We start from the raw sequence: 18,417 nt of genomic DNA, 5'->3' as shown, positions 1-18,417 counted from the left end.
CTGGTTGTCCCTAAACTAAACATCATTCCTAGGACTATCTGCAGTGGCAGGAGATCCTGTATAAACATCATATGTCTAGCAGGAGATGCTGTGAACACAGGAGTTTTGCAGAACGCCTGAAGGATTTAAGTCCCTTCTCTCTGGAGAAGACTTAGAGGGGATCTCATCACAGTATTCCAGTACTTGTAGGGCAGCTACAAAGACGATTGAGAGTCTCTTTTCACAGGGAGCCACATGGGAAAGAAAAGGGGTAAAGTGTACAAATTGCACCAAGAGAGGTTTCATTATGATATAAGAAATACATTTTTTACAGTGAGAACAATCACAGTATTTAAAGTGTGGCTCGAAAGAATGTGGAGACTCCCTTTTCACAAGGAGTCACATGGAAAAGAAAAGTGGTAATGGGTGCAAGTTACTCTTGCGGGACACAAGAGGGAAATTTTTCACGATGAGAACAATCAGACATTAGAACAACCTCCTCAGGGAAGTGATGGATTCTCCAGCATTGGGCACTTTCAAGGTTCAGCTGGACAGGCTGCTGGGCCATCTTGTGTAGACCGTGCTCCTGCCATGAAAGGTTGGACCAGATTATCCTTGAGGTCCCTCTCAACCTGGTATTCTATGATTCTGTGATTCTGTGATTCTACGATTCTACGAGTGTGAAGCGGCTGAGCCAACCAAGGTGGTCCTTCCCACCTCCCTCTTGCTGCTGGCCCTTGCCAGGCTTTGAGGAGGAGGTTCACCCACTGAGCTGCTGAGGGTCCCTCCAGGAGTCAGTGGAGGGAAAGTCTGAAGGCCCATGGCATGAATGGCCTTTTCTGGAAGTGCATGTTGGTCTTCTTTGACCATTGTCAGCCAAGTGAGTCCCATGTTAGCCAAGACATCCCTCCTGTAGGGAGCTCAGTGTGGGTGGAATGAATCTGGGGGGACCGGGAGTCAGGTCATGGAGAATGGCATCCTCCAGAAGTCTCACACTCCCTGAATCCTTCCTATATCCTTGACTCCTCCAACCAAGTGCTTATCTTGTGACACCAGACCTGGTCAGAAAACAGAAGATTTTTTACCCTTCACCATCCCGAGGAAGAGCGTTAAAATACAGCAAAGTGTAACAAAACTAGAGGGCAATGAGTAAGATCCCAAACAGTATTTTCTTTTTTGAGTTACATACTTGGAGCCTTTTTTTTTTTTTTTTTTTTTTTTTTAGCAAATAAAATCATGCCGAGGTCTGATTCATGTTTTTTTAATGCCTCGGAAGTCTGCAGTGTCATTCTTCTGGTTTGGCATCCTAATTCAAAGTGAAATACATGAAGCCGAAGGAGTGTGTCAAGGAGTTTCTCTAGCTTTCATCATCTTTTTTTCCATGAGCAGGCGCTGTCCTTTTTTAACTGACTAGGAATGCGTAAAAAGGAATAGAGAGAAAGGCTTGGTAATAAAATGTTAAAGAGATTTTTATTATTATTTTCAGTGGTATCAGGATACAGCCTTTATGCATATAATTTCAGCTAAACATTCAACTACTGAAAGTCCTTCTTACCAAGCTTATAACAACTCACTGCAGCGCACTTGCAGGACAAATTAACAGCTATTAATAGGCGCTGTCAGGAGCTGGATACGCACCGTAAGAGGAGCTTTATTTTTACACAACATAAGGATATGAAAAAATACGCGAGGATGAGGCGCAAGCTGCCGCGGCTCTGCAGACCCTCGCGGGTGCCGGCCGAGCTCAGGGTCTGCTCACCCCTGCCCAAGGTGAGCTGCTTGTGCCGGGATGGAAACGGCGGCCGGGGGGTGCGGAGGGCTAGGACGGGGCAGCGGTGGTGGGAGAAAATTCCATTATGGACTTCTGTAGGAGTTTCCCCAAACTGAAATCTTTTTAAGATGGAGGATGGAGGGGGCTAGAGTGGGACGGGGAGGTAGGGACCTCTTCCCTGAGAGATGGAGACCTCTGGGATGCCCTCCAGCCAGGTTAAATGAGAGGTTGCTTCATTACATTAAGTCTCTTCAAATTCAAGCTAAAACAGCAAGTGGGAGCCCACAGGAGATGCTGAGAGTGGTCAGTTGGGAGCAGGTTGGGAAAATATCCTCTCTAATCTCCGTTTGTGGTCAGTAGAGGTGCAGCTTTCTGCTCCTGTCTGCCTCTGGAGAAACGTCTCCCTCTCGCTCGCTATGTACAGAGCCGTCACCTAAATACCAGGTTAAAATCACTGAAAATCTCCTTGCCATCCCCATCCCTTGTCACTTGCACAACATTTTATCGTGTGCATATTTTAAAGCTTCAGGACATTGCTTCTTCTTGAGTCATCAAGCTCTGTGAGCTAAAAGCCCATGTGTCACACAGCAGGAAATCTTGCAAATGTTCCTAAATGCCCAGCCTTACAGAAAGGGCCAGGGAAACACCCTGTCATTGCCTGGGGATAACATCTGTGGGCTGTGTTGGATGTGAGCTAGAGGAGGAAGGATGCGAGAGGATGTGAAGTCTGCTGGGTCGAGTACAGGACATTGTTTTGGTATATTTAGGTGTATTGAATTCCTCTGTGCCTCTATGTATCTCACTATGAGTAAGTGACAGCGCAAGCTGAGAGCATCGCACCCACCACATCAGGCATGTTAATTCACTTGCAAAATACCTTAGAGCGAGGTGGAGAGGGTGTCCCATGTTCACTGCAGAAGACCTGGGCAATAAAACCCTTCAGCAAACACAGTGTGATGGAAGAGGGGCTTACCTGCCTAAAGCCCCTCTTATGTGGACTCCAGCCGATGATGGAGTAGCACTGAGGATGAGGACTCCTGTTTGCATTGCCGGGCCCCCAACTCTCTTGCTTTGCCAGAAATCCTAATAGCAGAATTATGGGCATGCATCACCAGGGGACTGTAAATATCATTTTTAATTAACTGGCTAGTCTACAGAGGAGACTTTGTGCAGTGCTGCAAGACATGGGAACAAAGTTCAGCCTGTCCCTGTGACAGAGCTCCAAATTTCCCCTGCTCTTTCCCGACCCAACGCCAGCAAACAGATGTGCTCTGTGCCTCCTATTTATGCACTCCCAAGAAATTAGCACCCCGTTAAGCTACACAATGCAGCGCATTTATTTTTATTTCACTGCGTTGCAGCCTTTCGATGTTAACTCTGCACTCTTACTCGAATCAAATCCAGGCTAGCACTAAGAACTGTGTAAATCAAGGCCCTATGAATGTATGAATTTTGTGCAGTAGAACTAGTGCCTATAGCTTAAGATAAAGCAGCCCCCAAGCTGCAAAGTCAAGTGTTTGATCCAGGTCCAAAAGGGAAAGGACAGAGGAGGAAGATTTAACTTCCAAATACCTGAAGCTGGGACTGTAATTTGTCTGCAGACCCATTTTAAGGCAATAAAAAGCTATATTTATATCTCCTGAATGTGCCTATTATTTCAAGATCTCACCCAAATGAGTGAAAGTGACGTGACAAAGCAGCACTGTAGGGAGCCAAAAATGTATGAAAAGCAATTGATCCATTATAGATGCAGACTCAGGCAAGCTCAGTCTATTTTTAATCATTTTAATAATGCGGCTGATTTGCTACATCAAGAAGGGAAGCTGAAGAGGGATCCCTCCCAGCAAGATAAATAGTAGGTTCATGTGGCTCAGGGACATCTGGACATCTTCAAGCAGGTGCACGGCACAGTGATCTCCCTGGGAAATGGTATCACCAAAAGGTCACTTTGAGGGATGGGAGACCCCAAAGATAAACGAATGATAGTTTGGGAAAGCGAGGAGAGAAGCCAGTTGGACGTTGAATCATGGCAAACAGGATTAGAAAAAAAATGAAGGTTTTTGTTAATTAAGAAAAAAAAAATCTATTGCTGTGATTCGGGTAGGTGAATGGTGTTGCAGAGATTGCTGCCATGGGAGGCAGATTTGGGTATGGATAGGCTAACCAGGTCAAAGAACTATTGATTTCTTCATGTTCTCCTGGTTGTCCTTGTTCTCCATGACCACAGCCCTCTCTCAGCATCTGAAAAAGCCAAGACCCATCTGAGCATCACCCACTCAGCTCGCCTGTGGCAAAGACAAAACATCTCCTCCATCTCTGGGTGGCTTGTTTGGCTCTGGGGGAAGTTTGGAAGAAGGAAAACTTGAGGTTTCCCCACCCTTTTCCAGAGTGGCCTTTAAATGAGAGTGTATGTGAGAAGGACAAGAGACAGATGCCTTCTAGACAAAGGGTGGCTTTCAGGGCACACAGTTAAACCACGAAAATATAACTATGTTCTTAGTTACAGAGAGCAGTGTGAGGCCACCAGGGAAAGAGGGACCACCCATAAGGAGAGAGTAATGCAGTGGGGATAGTGGAAAAAACCAGCAGCTACTATGTCCAGGCAGGAGATGAGATTTTGGTTTAATATAGTCACAATAAAACAGAAATTATAGCCACGATTTTTAAACTTGAAAGCTGAGCACTCTACAACACCTGGGACTCTTCAGAGGCAGGATGAGCTGGGGCTCCGTTTTGCTGATGCTAAGCTCACTTCATAAAACAAACAGAAATGTCCCTGTTAAAGGCTGAAAAAAGGCAGGGGTGAGGTTGATGCTAAACCTGCCAGGATAGAGCGACTCCGGTCATCTTTCCTTCTTCGTAATACCTCGGGGCTGCTGACATTTCCCATCTGGGGACTTTCTTATAAAAACGTTTATCTTGTTGTCGTGTGGAAGCGGCATTTTTTCTCCATTATGGAGCTATGTCAATCCCACTGCAGGCGAGAGGTCAGGAATGGGACTCCCACGCTCATTCCTCATCTGGCAGCACAGGCCAGCCCCAGCCTGGCAAGTCCGTCAGCTGCCAGCAGTGGCTTCTCCGTCCCATTGCCAGCGAGGGGATGGACAGACACATGGGATCTCAGCTGGATGGTTGAGCAGCCCTCAGGCTTCTTGTAGCCTTGCCCAGCACTGCACCGCATACCTGCAGGTTTTGCCCACACAGTTTAGGATGGGAAGCAAAGGCATGTTTTTAACTGAGGATGCCATCGTGCTTGCTCAGCCCCTTTCTCCAAGGATGGTCTTGCACATCAGCTTTTGCCAGCAGCAATACAGCTGCAGGTCAAAGTAGCTACTCCTCCGTGGGGTGTCATCATTTTGGGATGAAGGCAAGACTTACAAATACAGGGAAACAAACATGCATAAATCTTCTTATTAAATTTGTAGTGGAGTACTGTGTCCAGTTCTGGGCTCCTTGGTTTAAGAAGGACAAGGAATTACTGGAGGGAGTCCAACAGAGAGCTATGATTAGGGGTCTGGAGCATCTTTATTATGAGGAAAGACTGAGGGAGCTGGGGCTGTTCAGCCTGGAAAAGAGAAGCTGAGAGGGGATCTCATCAATGTTTATAAATATCTCAAGGGTGGGTGTCAAGAGGATGGACCAGACTCTTTTCAATGGTGCCCAGCGATAGGATGAGGGGCAACAGGCACAGACTGAAGCACAGGAGGTTCCATCTGAGTGTGAGGAGAAACTTCTTTACTTTGCGTGTTCCAGAGCACTTGAACAGGCTGCCCAGAGAGGTTGTGGAGTCTCCTTCTCTGCAGACATTCAAAACTCACCTGGACACATTCCTGTGTGCTCTGTGTGAATGTATTTTAGCAGGTGGGTTGGACTAGATGATCTCCAGAGGTTCTTTCCAACCCCAACCGTTCTGTGATTCTGTGAAACAATAATAACAATAATAAAGTATACCTGCTGTGAGAGAGACAGGTAGTTCCTGTTCGGTAGATCAGGGCTATAGGTTGCTTAGGCCATTGATCAGCAACTGGGGTGATACCGCTTCCACGGCTTCAGCTTGCCCATAACTTCCATGCAAGCCTAGTAGTAACATCTATAGGTCTGGTGACTTCATGGAGTCTCTGACATTTCTTTCTTTTAGGGGTCAAAGTACTTCATGGAGAACTTTGTTTTGCAGAGTCTGGAACTGGCTTAGGCAATTAGGAAAATTCATTAAAAATTTGGGGCAGCTTTTCTTATGGAACTGAAATTTAAGAGCAGTTTCACTGGGTCGGAGCAAAGGTCCATGCAGTGTCCCATCTCTAGCAGTGGTTACAAGTGATGCAGAGGGAAGAGTGGAAAACATACATGAGACTTTCCTTGGATATTCTCCCACCTTCCACATGTTTTCAATTCAGGGACCTCCTGTGTTGGATGTGGCCTCTAGATATCCAGTATCCCTCTACGGATTTATCATGCTGTAATTTTTCCAGTCTTTTTCTGAACCCAGGTACAATTTTACATCCGTATCATCCTTTGGCAAGGAGTGCTACAGATCAGCTATCATCTATATTTGAATTGCTTCCTTTAATTTGTTCCAAGTGTGGCTCCTGCTGTCTTCATTTGATGCACCCTTATTCTTGTATTGGGCAAAACAGTGAACAGTCAATCCCTTTTCACTCTGTGTCACTCACCATCACTCTGCAGATCTCTGTAATTTCTCCTATAGGTATTTTTTTTTCCAGACTAAAGAGTCCACTTTGCTTACTAAGTAATTTTTTATAGGAAGCTTTGGGTTTTTTTACATTTAATCATCTTTACTGCCTTTCCTTGAAACCTGTCCCTCATCTCTGTATCTTTTCAGGAGATAAAGAGATCAGGAGATAAATAGATCAGAAGATAGTATTCAAGATGTAAGTGAAACCTGGTTTGATTCAGTGGCATATCAATATTCTCTTTTCCTTGCCCCTTAGTAATTGTTAATATTTTCTTTGCTTATTCCATCACTACTGAGCAATGAACTGACATTTCATAGAACTATTACAATCCAAATATCTTACTTCTGAGTGAGCCCAGAGCCCATAATTTTATATGTGAAGTTCACAACATTTTTCCTGCCATGAACATTATTTCACATTTGGTTACATTAAATTTAATTTGCTGTTTTATTGTTCATTCACTTAGTCTTATCATATCTTTTCTGCAGGCCCTGGTTCTCACTACCCTGAATACCATGGTGTCACCTGAAAACTGTGCTCCCTCGCTACTCACCTCCTTTCTCAGGTTGCCTATGAATAGGTAGAGCAGCACATGCCCTTGCCCAGATCCCAAGACAAAACCAAAAGGACATTTCCTCTTGCCTTGATTGCACAGACTCAAGGTTTGCAGGACTCCTTCTCTGGAGATCTTGTGTCATAGCTAGATGCCTTCATAGAATACAACACAATACAATGTTTTTTCTTGAAAAAGACCTTTAAGATCATCAAGTCCAACCAATAACCTAGCACTGCCAAGTCCACCTCTAAACCATAGAATCATAGAATCATTTTGGTTGGAAGACACCCTCAAGATCATCGAGTCCACTCCACCACTTCCCTGGGCAGCCTGTTCCAGTGCTTCACAACCCTTCCCGTGAATAAATGTTTCCTAATATCCAGTCTGAACCTTCCCTGACACAACTTAAGGCCATTTCCTCTCATCCTATCACTTGCTACTCAGGAGAAGAGACCAGCACCCTCCGTGTTACAACTTCCCTTCAGGTAGTTGTAGAGAATGGTAAGGTCTCCCCTCAGCCTCCTTTTCAGCCCCAGTTCCCTCAGCCCCTCCTCTTAAAACTTATTCTCTAGACTCTAGTTCTCTAGACGTCCTTAGATTAAGTTGCTGTATTTCATCCTGGAGCATAGCTTTGAGTTTGGGCCATAGGCTAATGTGGAGCCTTTCATGCAGCATTAGGTTAATGCATTGGGAAATTATCACCAAGGCCTTCAGCTGACATTGAAAGACGCTTCAGGATGGGGTTGACTTACAGCATCGCGAACCAAGGTGAAGGCAGATGGCTGTTCTCTGGGCCAGTTGGAGCCTGCTGGGCTTCATACTTAGCTCAGGATTCAGTGAATTACCACAATCCAACCTGGAGGTGTCAGGTTGATGAGTTCCTACATCCAGCTTTTTGTGTGGGAAGGAAAACTGCAGGTGGAAGGAGGGTTTTGGAAGCTGATGCTTCCCTGTCATCCAAGTTTACCAGGAGTACAGGACCTACCTCTTCACCTTCCCCAAAGGACACAGCTCCACGCTTTGCTGCAGCAGACCTATTATTTGCTCTGAAGAGGAGAAAACATAGAAAAACCAGCACAGGAGACCAAAGACACATATCTTCAAATCCTCGCTTTGGTCATTTAAAGCAGAGAAGTTCATAAAAGTTCACTACCAGTTGGGTGGAAACACATCCTAGCTTGTGACAGCTGAGTTGCCACCCCATCCTATGCTTCTGGGCTGGCAAAGGCCCTTCTCCCAGTGGGCTTTCACCCGTATTTGTCATGTGTGTTCATAATCCAGAATTACTGAGGACTTGACCCCTTGGCTAAACCAGTAGAGGTCACCTGGGGTCCCTTTTCTGATGGGTTCCACAACCCAGACATGCTTTTTGCTTCATGCAAGAATAATCTGCCTATTCTTCTTCCCAGACTCCTCAGCTCCCATCTTTGCAAGCTAGGCTAGCCCAAACATAGTATCCTGGGACTAATTAGGCCCAGATCTGTTCTTTAACCATTTCTTGTCAACTTTTAGTTTTATCCACTAAACTGTGTGCTCTGTTTTTACACCCCTGTCTTTGTAAGCCAGCTTTTGTAAATTGACTTTTTTCTTACCATCACCAACCATCCTCATCCCTGAAACTCTCATAAGAAAACACTTTTGGGACTCCGTGTGTCCCCACATAACATTTCGGCTTTTGAAAAACAGAATATTTTGCTGAAATCTCATGTTGGCAAAAATATTCCAACAGTCTCCACTTTTTAGCTCTCTTCTGATATCTTATTCCCAAATGGTAGAAGAAAACTAGGAAGGAAGTGAGGGGAAAATGTGGGTGGAGAAGAACATCCTGTTCTGCACAAATACCCTGGTGTGTTGTCAGATGGATGCTCCGCTTTAAATAGAAGAGGTCTCACGCTTGCAAAGGCCAAAATAATAAATTCTCAGGAATTAGAAAATATGGAAATAATGATTTAATAAAGAAAGTGTTTGGACTTAGTGCATTAACGAATTAACCAAGTTAAAGCTTCTCATTATCACATGCAATCTAATTTCTTTATGTACCTATAATGCGCACACACACATGCACAGAGGCTTTGGGAATAATCCTTGGGGAACTCAGGGAAATTTTGTTTCTTGTTTATCGTATTTGAGAGGCTATTTCCATAACAGGGGTCATCTGGGGTAAGCAATGTTAAAGCGAGAGTTAGAAGAGAGCCAGTGGGATAGATTCAGAAGTCCCCAAGCTTTTATGTGTTTGAAGAAGTTCTTCTGCTTAGATCTGATTTTGTGACTCTTGATTTCTGCTATCCATGTTTTGCAAGGGATTCAGTGAAACCACTTTCTGCACCCTGGTGACCTTTTTGTTTTTACCATTAGTATTTTTTACCAACCGTTTCAGTTATTAGTAGAACAAGGAGACATTATTTTTCATCTTCTGCACATTTTCTCTATTTTAGAACTTTTCCCGTTGTGCTTTGCTTTGAATCTGAAATGTTTAGTGCAATTTGAAGGAAAAATGGAAAGATAAAAACCCTGCAGTCTATCAGTTAGGAAAATTCCACGGGAGTTACTTTAGCAAAGCAAATTTTACACCAACAGCATTTTTCCCAAACTTCTGACTATCTCTAAAGATAGTTAATATTGATCAGTAGGAGGATTGCTAAGCTGAATGTTGCAACTGCAAGAGTCTAAGAGCTGGTGTATCTCAACTCTCTGCTATTTTTTGTTGTGATGATGGAAACCCAGACCATGTAAAGCTGAGCCTGGGTGAGAACCCATGAACCCGTTCATCCTTCTTGCCGTCACCAGCAGAGCATGTGGTGGTTTTAGTGCCAGGTGTGGGAATCAAGGAAGCCATTATGTGTTTCCTTAAGCCATTTTCTTGTGCCTGGCACTATTTTCTCCATCAGTTTTTAAATGATCTTGAAATTCATCTTTGTGAAGACAAAAATGTGCCTGTGTTGGAGTCAAAGAGTCTGTCACATGGACAGTGCATTCTGTCCCTGGAAAATGTGTCCTGTTGTTTATCTCTGTGGCCAATACAATGCAGCTACAGGAACAGTCAAGGGCCAGAAGTGACATGGTTGCCTTGTGCTATTGCACAGAGGGATCCTACAGAAAAGGATCTTTAATTTCATATTTCAGTAGCTGACACATAGCCTTTGTGCAATAAATGGGGTGGGGAGGAGCAAAGTGATCACGTTTGATTCCAGTAAAGTTCCTGTTGTTGTCAGATGGGTTGGACAGTAGTATCAGTTAGAGGCAGACGAATGTATGATTCAGTCCTGGTGAACCTCTGTTGGCTCATACTGACACAGCCTGAGCACTGCTTGCTGTGGACCGGAGATGGAGACCTGCAAAAAGACAGTTGGGTGTCCTTGTATCCAGTCTGCTCTTGTAAAAATTGTAGAATCATAGAATCATTTTGGTTGAAAGAGACCCTCAAGATCATTGAGTCCAACCATTAACCTAACTCTGGCATTAAATCATGTCCCTAAGAAACTTGTCTACATATCTTTTAAACCCCTCCAGGGATGGTGATTCCACCACTTCCCTGGGCAGCCTGTTCCACTGCTTCACAATCCTTTCCATGAAGAAATTTTTCCTAATAACCAATCTAAACCTCCCCTGATGCAACTTGAAGCCATTTTCTCTTGTCCTATGACTTGTTACCTGGGAGAAGAGACCAACACCCTCCATGTTATGACCTCTTTTCAGGTAGTTGTAGACAGCGATGAGGTCTCCCCTCAGCCTCCTTTTCTCCAGGCTGAACATTCTCAGTTCCCTCAGCCGCTCCTCATCAGAATTGTGCTCTAGACCCTTCGCCATCTTGTAGCTAGATTCCTGGGATCTCTGAATTTCCACATATGCCAGAGTAGGTAAAGGCTAGCCAGCAGTCAGACCTTCCCTCTTCTGCAAATACATTCTGGAGAGCACAGCACATGAAATCCTGTCTGCAGTGAAACCCACGTGGCCCGTTGTAGCGTTGAGCAATGCGTGCCAGTTCATGCATCAGTATACTGCATCATCGCTCCCTGAGTTTCCACCGCCTCCAATGTAATACCCTCCGAATATATTTCTTTGTGGTTTGATCCGTGCTCATTAAAACACCCCTCCACTCAGACTGGTGAAGATAGACACTTTGTCAAAGCTTTAATGAAAGGGCAGCATGTGGATGATGAACAGGTTTTCTCTGCAGTAGACAAGCTTCCTGTGCTGGGTTTATTCCTGGAGCAGCTAACCTATTATCTGATGCAGGACCTTGTGTGAATGAGAGCTGGTCCATCCGGAAAATGAATTACGTGCCCTTCTTTGGTATTGAAACTATCCATCATAATCGTGTCCCAAATGGTCTATCATGTTGTTGTCTAGTAAAACTCGGCCATGAGAGGCAGCTCCTGTTTGGATGCTGATGCTAGATGTCTGAAAATGTGATTTCAGCTATAACTCTGAGGACATTTAGTTGGAATTTATGACTAGAGATCCCTCTAAGCTCTATCAACCCTATCCATCTGACAATTTTATAAATAATACTGGTCTTCAGTTTCTGAATCCTTTAGGACAACCTTGTGGGGTTTTTTTTCCCAGTGTCTGGAATATATCACATGCAAGATTTCAGTCTGAGATTTCAAACTGTGTGGGCACATATTAAATAAACAAAGAAGAGTTTGGCATAGTAATATAGTGGGCATCATGGAAGGCAGTTTGGTGAACTTGGCATTGTCTAAGATGCAGGAGACTTCGGCACTGCTCCTGGACATACCAAGACTTTCAGTATTTCTCCTTTTTATGCCTTGGGTTTCTGTCTATTTGGTTCCCAGTCAGCATTAACCAAAATTCTTGAAGGATCCCCATTGGGTTTAGCTTCAGTTGGATCTGGTCCACCAGTACCTTCCTGCTACATGCAGTGCTAAAAGAGCTATAGGCAAAACCAGCTAAGGAAGCAGAAATGTCACCTTTTCTCCATCGGCTTAAGTAGGAGCAGATGTGCAGAGGAACAATGAGCACTTAGGATCATACTTCAAACTTTCCATAAAAGTTTTCTCTCAGCCTAGAGAAGAGGAGACTGAGGGCAGACCTCATGGCGGCTACAGCTTCATCACAAGGGAGGATGAGGAGCAGGCGCTGAGCTCTTCTCTCTGGTGACCAATGACAGAACCCGAGGGAATGGCAGGAAGATGTGCCAGGGGAGGTTCAGGTTGGACATTAGGAAAAGGTTCTTCCCCCAGAGGGTGCTGGACACTGGAACAGGCTCCCCAGGGAGGTGTCACGGCCCCAACCTGACAGTGTTCAAGAGACTGGACAACACCCTCAGACACACAGTGTGACCTGTGGGGTTGTCCTGTGCAGGGACAGGAGTTGGACTCGATGATCCTTGTGGGTCCCTTCCAACTCAGGACATTCTATGATTCATAAATACAGTAAAATAGTCTGGCCCTGAGAAGGGCTGAGCATCCCAGATGGAGATTCTGCAAAGCTGAAGGGGTTGAGCGGTGGGAAGACATTTCATAGGGGCTGCCAGGGTGTTTGCAGAGTCAAACCCTGCAGGGTTATTTAAAGTTATTCCCCTTCGCACATAACCTCAGCAGTCACCACGGCACTCACTGTAGTCTGATGCCTTGGAGAGTGGGTAAGGGAATCTATTAATACTCTTAGGAAAAAATTAGCATCCAAACAACTTTTGTTTCCTTGTTTTTTACACGTCTGTGCTCTCCTCTGTCACTAGCTACAGCACAGAGCCTGATATGTTCTGACAAAGGGCTATTGATGCTGTGCTTGTGTGAATTGGCCCAGCACTGGTCACAGCCAACTTCTGTGGGACCTGCTGCCCCCGTTTTACAATACGCTCCAGTGTGCTGAGCCATTTGTGAAAGGTCAGAAATGAACAGAGAAATGGACTGGAGTCAAAAACAAGTAGTCCTATAAATATCAGTCATAGTCAAAGGCGGTTTATTCCATTCCTCCCCTCTCCCTCTGTGTGTGTCTCTCCCTCCCTCCCTCTGTTGTGGTTTCCCAGATATAACTCCATGTTTCTGAGTGGGGAGCTCTGAAAGGCAAGCAGCACGCACATTGCAGCTTCTACTCCCATCTTGCACACATGGAATAATCCTCAGTCCTGCAAGCAGGACTGACAGCCGGCACGGAGTCCAGGCATCATCTGGACTCAGATGTTAAGTTTTGATTTCTCAGATTTTCTTTAGCTGTGAGAAACTCATTTGCTGCGGTTTGAGAATTAGCTTCGGCCACAGACAGCTTGGATTGGGACTCCTGAGAGCTCTTCTCCGTCCGGAGCTAACATTTGACTTCACAATGACTTTAGCAGCTAAATTAGAGGACATTGAAGTGACGCTGGAGCACCTACTAATGGATGTGTTCGTAAGTAAGCTTCGATTTCCTATTTAAAGCAAGATGCTAATAATCCAGAAGGCAACATACAACTTTAATAGTATGTCCAAGTGTTGCATTGACTTAATTCCTTCATATTTTCTGATAAACTGTCTATCCAACACTACCAATGTGTTATGGTATAGCTAAAGCATCTTCTGCAAGCAGTAATATGCAAATTTGGAACAGTGTGACTCCAGTGTGACTATTCTGCATTAGTTTTGTGTATCATCTAAAATTTTGATGAAGCACTTGGAGAGGAAGAGAGTTTTGGACAGAGCAGTTTGAAGAATATCCCTGTAAAAGAAGTTCTTTCACTGAAGGTTTAAACTGTGTATTGTTTAGTATCAAGTGTCCTTGGCTTTAGGATTTTGGCAGCTATGAAATTACAGTCTTTTACTAGTCTGACTATCGGGTTACTTTTGTAAGAGATGGAGGAACAAGCAAAAGTAGTCTTGTTTCCAAGAAAATCAAGTTTATTCCTCCAGGATATATTAAACATTTTAAACCAGTGTTAATCTGGAATTGCTTCCTTGAAATCATCAAAGCTCAGTGATTTGCTTCTGCACATCTGCACATCTGAGATATGGATCTCTCCCTATAATCTCTTTTTAAAAGTTTCTTAAAAATATCGAAACATTTCAAAATAGATTCCTGCTTTTTCCAAAACAACTTGGTGGTTTTTGCCTCAAGATCAGAGATGGCCATGTTTTGGAAGTTTTTTAGGGAGCAGAAGGAAAGCAATGATGAGGGTTTGCCAGATCATTTATCTTCTTCAAAATAAAGTTCATGTTAAGGTGATCTGTATCCTCTGAATTCAGGCTATAAGAAATAAGATGACAAGTGTCATTCAGAATTTTCATTTGGGCACCTCTTAAATGAAATACTTCAAATTTCAGGGTCTAGTGATGAGGAATCTTAGGCATCAACCATGAAAGTGAAAAACAGGAGAGCTTGCCAGCTTCCCAGCCTATGGTCCAGTTACTAAAGTGTCCACCTGTGCTGTGAAATGGATTCAAGTCCCTCTGAGCTGGAATCTCCTCTCAGCCCTTTGGGGTGTCCTCTTTCCTACAGGTTGCTGCGATGGGAGGTGGAGGAAAACAGTTGGAGGCTGCCCTGTCAAAGCCTCACCATATGGTCTGAAATACTGAAATACTCTTCAGGCTGTATAATTTGAATCAACCTAATGACTATTTGCCACTCTGAATGCAACTCCTTTCCCCGCCTCTGAGTACCGTGCATCCCAGAGAAAATCCCTGAGGGTTTAAATCCCCACAACAGGCAAAGATTTAACATCCGCATCTCATGACCACAACATGCTGTGGAAGTTGCTCGGCGTGGGAAGGGGCCAGTGCTTTCTTTGGACTATTTGCAGCTGCTGTAGAATAAACTTGGCGCTGTGATCCCTTCTGGTCTATTTGTAGCTCAGCATCTCTTCATCAAGCTGAGCACTTGACACCTGGGAGACAGAGAGTCTCCATGGGTCAGGTGTCATTGAACAGTAGGGTGTTTAAAGGTGGTGTCTCATGGGGTAGCTCCAAGTAGTATCTGAGAGACTTCCAAGATTGAGAAAGTCAGGGCTGACTGAGCTGATTGAGGCTTGGAGAGCCAAAGCTACAAACCTACATGTGTCTGGTCATGTTTGAAAGACATGAAAAGCCTCCTGCCCTGCTGGGAACCACCCAGTCCTATGAGAGAGGTCACTTCTTTATGTCTCTGCATGCCATTGTGAGCACTGCTTTGGAGCTGTGTCTAGGCTTTGTCTAGCCTCATGTATACGTTTTGCCTCCATCCAGGTGTATTTCCTCATGGGTTTTGAGGGTTGTTTTGTTTTAGTTTGTTTTGTTTGTAATGAGGGTGACAGTATACCAACTGAAATACGGGCCAAATTCTCCAGAGGTGCAGGTGGCCTCAGTCCATGAAACCAATGGATGTCTTCTCAGGTTGTGTTTTGAACTGGTCCCTCAAATGTGTAATTTCACAAATCCATGAAACGTCCCCATCTGGGACATCGCAGTCACAGCTGAAATTGTGATGCTGAGACATGTCTATGCGGTATCACCCTGTTCCACGCCGGAGCCCCAGCTGGCTCTGGAAGAGCTGGTGTGTCTGTGCAGCATTGTGCAGGGACACACTGCACTAGTGTCACTGCTTCATCCCCCTTGTCCCTCTGCACAGCCCGGGGCTGGAAGGTTCAGGGGCAGCGTGTCCAGGCTTCATGTCTCACTTTGACTGTCAGGACTGTGAATCTAATCTGACCTCTATGCAAATCAAGGAAATCAGTTTTCCCTGATGAGCAACCATGCTTTCAGCTAGCTGGGCTCTTCTTAAAAACTACCTGGGAATTATGGCAGGAAGCATTTCAGATAACCTAGACTAAATATTCCAAATGCAGAATAATTTTGTCTGACACGATCAGGCACAATTTTCAGGCTTTACTCATGCATTTCTTGCCTCACAGCTGTATTTGATCTTTAACCACCTGTCCATTGAGCAATGATAAAAATAATATCTACTACTAGATACAGAAAAAGTAAATACGAAACTCAGTATGAAGGAAGGACAAAACATAAAGCTCTGGCGGTTATACATCATCCCAGCAGCCAGGTTTGTCAGAGGTCATTAATCCATTACCAGATGTTTTGCTGTTACTGGCAAGACTAGTACTTGGGTGAGGAGCACAGGGCCAGACCAGCGGGGCTGGATGGGCTGCAGGCAGATGGACTGCCAGGTAACTGGACCCTCCTGGGAATGGTCTCCATGCCATGCATCTTCATCCATGTCAGGTTTATTGCTGAAAGACTGAGGCCATCTGTCACCATAATGCTCTTCTTCCAATTCCCTGGTGCCCTCCACTGCTCCAAACCAGGTGATTACTTACAAAATTGGGAAATTGCGGTCTGTGGAGCCTTGACTTGTCTTTTTTTTTTTCCTTTAAAGAAACCTAGTTTTAATGGTCCATAGGCTGCAGGGGCAGCAACCTATTCCCAGATCAGTGGACCCTGACAAATCTCACTTGAACAGCTCATATCAAGGTTGTGAACTCATTTTATCACAGTGTGGAGAAAAACATTATAATAAACAGCAAATGTGAAGTAACCACCAGTTTCTAAAGAAAACTCAGACTCAGGCTAACCCACCTTGATGTAATTTGACTTCTGCAGGAATACAGACTAAAGAAAGACTATAGGATTGGACGAGTTTTTCTCTGGACAAGGTTTTTAGCTAAGTCGTCCTGCAGGAACTCACCTGGAGTGAGTTCAGCAGTTTCACAGGGACGATAGCAAGCCTTGGCAGCAGATATGTTTGACACGTTCTCTGGAAAGGTAATATCACATCAGAACACTTTTAAAACTTTTTTTCTTTTTTTTTTTTTATTTGTGGGGATAAGGGATTTGTATCCACATGACACGAGCTGCCACTTCCTTCCAGGACATGGTGTACTCACAGCGTTGTCAGCCCGCTATCAGAGAAGCAGCTGTTGCTGCACTGACACTTCCTTTCCTCTCTCACCAAAGGCCGTTCAAGAGCTTTGCTGGGCTCTACAAAGCGAGATAAAAGGGAAGCCTCCGACATGACATTTCATAATTAACTGTCATCACCCCAGGGCTGCCACCAAGCTGCTGGATAAGCCGGGACTTGGCTGCCTGGAGAAACCCTAAGAAGGAGGCAAGGGCCAAATCAGTGTAGGGATAAGCTGAGCAGGTCCCTTGGGTGTGCTAAGGAGAAAAGGGGGTCTGGGTAAGAAATATAAGCTCTGAATCCTTGTTCCACTGCTTGCAAAAGTCATCCCTGAGCCAAACTTTCTTTGCCTCTGGACATGCTAATTATTTTTGTGCAATCTGTGAAAGCAGACCTTTGAGGTACACCTTAGGACCAACCTTGCTGACTTCCAAGCCTTGCCTTAGGCACAGCTTGAGGGAGCCCCCATGGTATGGGATGCCCAGCATGCCCGGGGCACTTCGCATGGGATGTCTGGGAGGGTTCAGGAGTGAGACGGACTGTGGAGCCTGCCCTGCTGAGGGGTGCTTTTCTTTGCATTATGGATGTGGCTTTAGACCTAGAAGAAATAGCCTCTCAAGCAAACAGTCAAAGGGATAACAATCCTGGTAGACAAGTGAGCCTGAAGTAGTCAATCAGCTGGCCTCAAAAAGGAGATTGATTTCTGAAGGCAGGTATGATGGAGCTGTAGTAGACCTCCCAGGAGAGAAAGAGACTTAGATGAAGTCTTTAAACCGTGAACACTGTATCCCTGTGCCACACTAAATACCACCTGGGAAAAGACAGGCAATTTATCTCCAGTGGTTCATGAGGTCTTAGACATCATCCAAACACAACCAAGCCTGCCAAATACACAGGACATTCCATAGCTCCATCTGCATTCCTGCAGACATCTATTTCCACAGCTGGCTCTTCAGCCTTCCTCCCACCACACTACACAGATAAATGTACACATATGTATACGTGTGTGTGTATATGTATATATATAATATATTTTATACGTATATATTTAAAGAAATTTATGTGTGTGTATTTGTATATATACAGGACATTATCTGATTGAGGGCTTCCTGACATGGAGAGGGGCTGTGGTTGCTTTGCCCTGGGTGGACATAGCAATCAGGGCTGGAATTAAGAAACAACTGATTTGCTATGCTCCAGCCTCCTCCATTACCCTGAGAAACAGCTGCTCTTCTCCCTCCCCATATTGTCAAGGCCTGGCAGAGTTAACACCAAAATAGCAAGGATGTGAGACTAAATCTCTGTTTCTAATACCATAACTTAGTGAGAAGAAGTAAGAGGAAATTACCTGGGATGCTACAAGTATTCTGGCTCATTTTTCTGCCAGCTAGCAATGAACAGAAATGAAAGTTGGAGTCAAACTCCTGTATCCAGCCAGACCTAAAGGTGGATATTTGAATGAAAAGTAACCAAACCCTAACATTGAAAATGCCAAAATGAGGGTCAACTCCCTTGGCCAGAGGTGCCAACGGAGACAGGCTCACTGGCAGACCTTGGCAATGGGGACAGCAGCATGAGGTGGACAAAGCCGC

At 44.7% G+C, this 18,417-nt stretch overlaps 1 protein-coding gene across 1 annotated transcript in view; it reads left to right on the top strand.

Moving 5' to 3' along the window:
• Window positions 1–13,092: 13,092 nt before the first annotated feature.
• FRMD4A (FERM domain containing 4A) overlaps window positions 13,093–18,417 on the top strand; it is a 231,693-nt gene continuing 226,368 nt past the window's right edge. The window contains exon 1 of the mRNA XM_065637321.1: window positions 13,093–13,354. Coding sequence (XP_065493393.1) covers window positions 13,289–13,354 — 66 coding nt within the window. The 5' untranslated portion in view covers window positions 13,093–13,288. The remainder of the gene's footprint in view (window positions 13,355–18,417) is intronic.

Source organism: Caloenas nicobarica, chromosome 1 (assembly GCF_036013445.1).
Source record: "Caloenas nicobarica isolate bCalNic1 chromosome 1, bCalNic1.hap1, whole genome shotgun sequence".
Lineage (NCBI taxonomy): Eukaryota > Metazoa > Chordata > Aves > Columbiformes > Columbidae > Caloenas > Caloenas nicobarica.
Note: the sequence above shows the minus strand (reverse complement) of the source record. Positions and strands in the feature narration are given on the sequence as shown.